Source organism: Priapulus caudatus, unplaced genomic scaffold (assembly GCF_000485595.1).
Source record: "Priapulus caudatus unplaced genomic scaffold, Priapulus_caudatus-5.0.1 Scaffold42, whole genome shotgun sequence".
In the NCBI taxonomy this organism is placed as follows: Eukaryota; Metazoa; Priapulida; class Priapulimorpha; order Priapulimorphida; family Priapulidae; genus Priapulus; species Priapulus caudatus.
The window spans coordinates 333,255-337,311 of NW_014577103.1; the positions used below are offsets into that span (position 1 = coordinate 333,255).

The 4,057-nt window shown below is 40.3% G+C and overlaps 1 protein-coding gene across 1 annotated transcript in view; it reads right to left on the minus strand.

Moving 5' to 3' along the window:
* Nucleotides 1–1,380: 1,380 nt before the first annotated feature.
* The window catches only part of LOC106820642 (protein SSUH2 homolog), a gene marked incomplete at its 5' end in the record, with an annotated part of 21,458 nt that continues 18,781 nt past the window's right edge, over nucleotides 1,381–4,057 (minus strand). Inside the window, 4 exon segments of the mRNA XM_014825148.1 lie at nucleotides 1,381–1,824; nucleotides 2,330–2,434; nucleotides 2,661–2,763; nucleotides 3,053–3,145. Of these exon segments, the coding sequence (XP_014680634.1) occupies nucleotides 1,678–1,824; nucleotides 2,330–2,434; nucleotides 2,661–2,763; nucleotides 3,053–3,145 (448 nt within the window).

Below are 4,057 nucleotides of genomic sequence, written 5' to 3' on the forward strand. Positions count from 1 at the left end.
ATTGGATAGGATGATGTTTATTACTGGACATGCTCTATCCTTGAGCCTGATAGCGCGCCGGCCAAGGTCTCGAGATAACTAGGCCCTATTTATACTTGCAAGCTGCGTCCTGCCATAGTGTTGCGTACTATACTGTGCCCTTGTTGCCACAGCCTATAATATATAGAGCTATAGACTATAGTATTAGAGGTACGACCTGTGCTGCAGCCCAAGGCGCGTAGACTAGACGGTAGGGCGAACAATAAATTGTTAGCTATGTTATATATATTTATAAAAAAATTCGAGAGCCCAATGTATTCAAAATGTTGATAAATTTGTTTGTTCAATGCAATGCCACATACGCCCCTTCGCAGATACAACAAAGAGGCAAAGACCCTATATACTAGTGCTGAGCGCCAAAGAGGGTCTAGATGTGCCCCAGGTAGCTCTATAGCCACAAGTTCGCATCTCGCTAATAACACTACGTGGCAAGAGGCCTCCGCCGTGTAACAGTCGGAGAGCCTGGGGGCCGTTGTCAGAAACAAAATTAGTCGCAACATTAGTCTTACCATTAACTTCCACTCGTAAACCGTTGACAGAAACATCGTAAGGTTACGAGAACGAAAAATCCTCGAAAATATCCTCATAACATTACGAGAGCCCAGACCCTCTCGTAACTTTAATATTAAGTTGAAAATAGAAGCGGGAGGTAAATGTAACAGCTGTTTTACACATGTTCATTGAATTAGTAATAGTAGATAGATTTAGTTGTACTTAGGAGAAGGGTTGGGTGTTTAGCATACAGATGAGAAATAGCTAGGTATAGGGACTAGCGGATGCGTTACACATCTGCGGGTCAGATGTTGGTTTCGCGCGCTCTCATTTGAATAGCAGAGTGTTAGTGTGTGTGATTGGCTAGGGTAGAGTAGAGCTGGACAGTGATTGGATAAGAGAGTGATATATAAGGGACGGGAGAGGATTTGAACAGGGGGATTGAAACTGACGGTTGAACGGACGGGTGGACGAGACGAGACGGATACGGGACGCTGACAGCTTTTGTAAACAATATATTTCTTTAGTGAACACAAATTCTATACGTCTTCTTGATTATTTATACGTTAAATTATAACATACAAACTACGTCCCTACAGTTATGCAATTGACACCCTCTACTCCACTAGAACATATAGTTTGATAAATGGTTCATAACTCACTGAATCTAACTTTCAGCACTACAAGGTATAATGCGACTGTTATTTCCTGATGTTTACTAGCTGGCAATCAAGAAAGGAGGACAACCCCTTATATAGTAGGCTTACTATACAAAACTACAAGGCACGTAATAAGCTGATTGCAATAATGACCAATGATAATAATGATAAAAACCAAAAAATGAAAATATATCTGCAAAAAGTTCCACAAATGGAAACTCATTATTTCCAATATGTACCATATTATACTGTTCAGTATCAATGCAAAATTACTCAAAAACCTGTGTTTAAGATTTCTCGTGTCAACTACGTGAATCCGTGCTTATGCAGCCTTTCAATGTGGTGACAGGCGCCATAACCACAAATATAACAAAAACCGTACTTATAAATTTTGAATAGTTTGCAAATAACAGCACATTTCTAATGAGAAAGAATATTTCCGTATATATAATAAGCGAAGAACACGAAGAAAGGCATATTGTTGTAACTACAGGACAGAGCAACCGCAGCAACACTTGTCTGGGTAATCAGGAGCATGGATCTTACGTTCGTTGCCATACACCCAGAACTGACCAGCACTGCCCTTCCACATGCAGTGCACCTCCGAGACAGGAACGGCGCGTAAAGTCTGGCGCTGAAACAGAATTATTGACGCTACTAAATTTTCACAGCTATCGCTTGATAGAGCAAGCAAAATGTGGTTATCATGAGCGAAACTTTATAGAACATCAACATATAACTATGATAAAAAAAAGTTCCACATTAGGACATTTTGCACATTTATGTTCAAAATATAACACTGCAAATTTTATTGTGCAGTATGTGTATTCTAATTTCAAACGTAATTAGGCGATTCTCCCTGAAACTAATTAGCAACACAGCTAAAAAACAAGACAAATATGCTCAACAACAACGTGGTAGAATATCTATTGTTAGTATATTCTGTGATTATGGAAATAAGAACAAGATGCTTTCTTAATCAACATTCAAGAAAAATGCAGTGTCTAGCACATGAGACCTGATGTTAATACTCACCATAAACAATCACTCTTTTTCGAACTTTTATCTCATACACATTATTATAACATGTATAATCGTAAAATAACACAGGTATAACATCAAGCCTAATGATTACCTACCTGCTGCAAAATATACTCATTTGCATGAGATGCTTTGTCATCATTTATCATTTTTATAGAGGCTTCAACCATTTCTCCATCAAGGAAGCCAATCAGTGGTGACACCTATAGTTAAAGCAAAAATTTAATACTATTTATTAACTTACTCAATTTACTGAGACAGTTGCTTAGGTCCACAACTTCGTACTTAAAGTCTTTAAGAATGAAACAATTGCAGCTTGCTCCTACTTTTCTGACTGTAACCATGCATGTTTACAAATAATCCACAAACCTCGATGAAAACAAATCCGTACAACTGCAACCTACTGACAGGGATGATTGTATTACTCACCGCTGCAAACTGCTGCTGGAGAATCACCTGACCCTCAACATTTTTGATAAGGTGGTCGGGCATTTCAGTTCTTTCTATGACATACTCGCTGACATGGTTAGTGCTGTAAAGAAATTGAACTGTGTTGAACAGCGGACCACAAATTCTCGATTTTAGAATCAATTCACTCGTCACTCATGCACAAGCCACTCTATAACACGCACGCACACTCACACACACACACGCACGCACGCACACACACACACACGCACGCACACACACACACGCACGAACGCACACACACGCACGAACGCACGCACACACACACGCACATACACAGTCCCGTTATAAAGCTATAACAAACACACACACACACGTGTGCACGCACACGCACACGCACACACAGTACTTACTAATCTATCTTCAGGCGGATGTAGTTGCGCACTTGCTTGTAGCCCTGACACACCACACACAGTATCATCCCTTCTCCTTGGCATGTGTGACACCTAAGAAAAGTTGGCACCTGGTTTACTCATACTGTTTTGCAAAGTTAGAAACCCCGTGTAGTGAAATGCCACACGCGATAACTCAACCTTTCTGATTACTACTATCAACATGTACACTGTCTACAATCACATCTAGCAGAACAGTTTCCCATACCTATAGTTACATTAGATGTACTCAAAGCAGCAGGCATGAGAGTGAGCAGGGATGTTCCCAGAAAATGCTGAGTGCCGGGTAATCAGAATTTGTTGTTGAATGCTTTCTACAATAATTCACTCAATGGACCATTCGTAAATGATGATGTCCTATTTGATGTAATTTTGTTACGGGCGGAAAACGGCAATTTGTTTTGAGTGCCGGTTGGAAATCAAAAGTAACGGGCGGCACCGCCTGGCGTGGGAACATCCCTGAGTGAGTAACAGAGAAATTAGCTGAAGATATTACGGGTTCTGGTACAAATCTGTACAGTATGTATCTGCTACAACAGCCAATCAGAACGCTCGTAATCTTCGACAACACGGTACATAGAAATGGACACAATATTATCGCGGGTCCGAAAAGCGGAATCCATTTCAAAATCGGCAGATTTTAGAATTAAAAAAGCGGAATTCCGCTAATTAGCGGACAACTCTCATGCCTGTAGCAGCCACTACAAGAAAATAACCACTTGCCACATGACCCTGCCCTCCACCACCTTCCCGTTACCAGACAGACTTCTGATTTTCCGTCCTCCCCTCTACTGTTCATCTACGTTCTTTCTCATGTATGCTTTCTCTTTTCAACGACTTGCACTCACTGTCTGCTTACTTATGCATTCATCAGATTTTTTCCCGTGAAAAAGACCGTCCTCAGTACATTTATATGTATTTGAATTACATGCAATATAGATTTAATAATATCTACTAATTAAATAA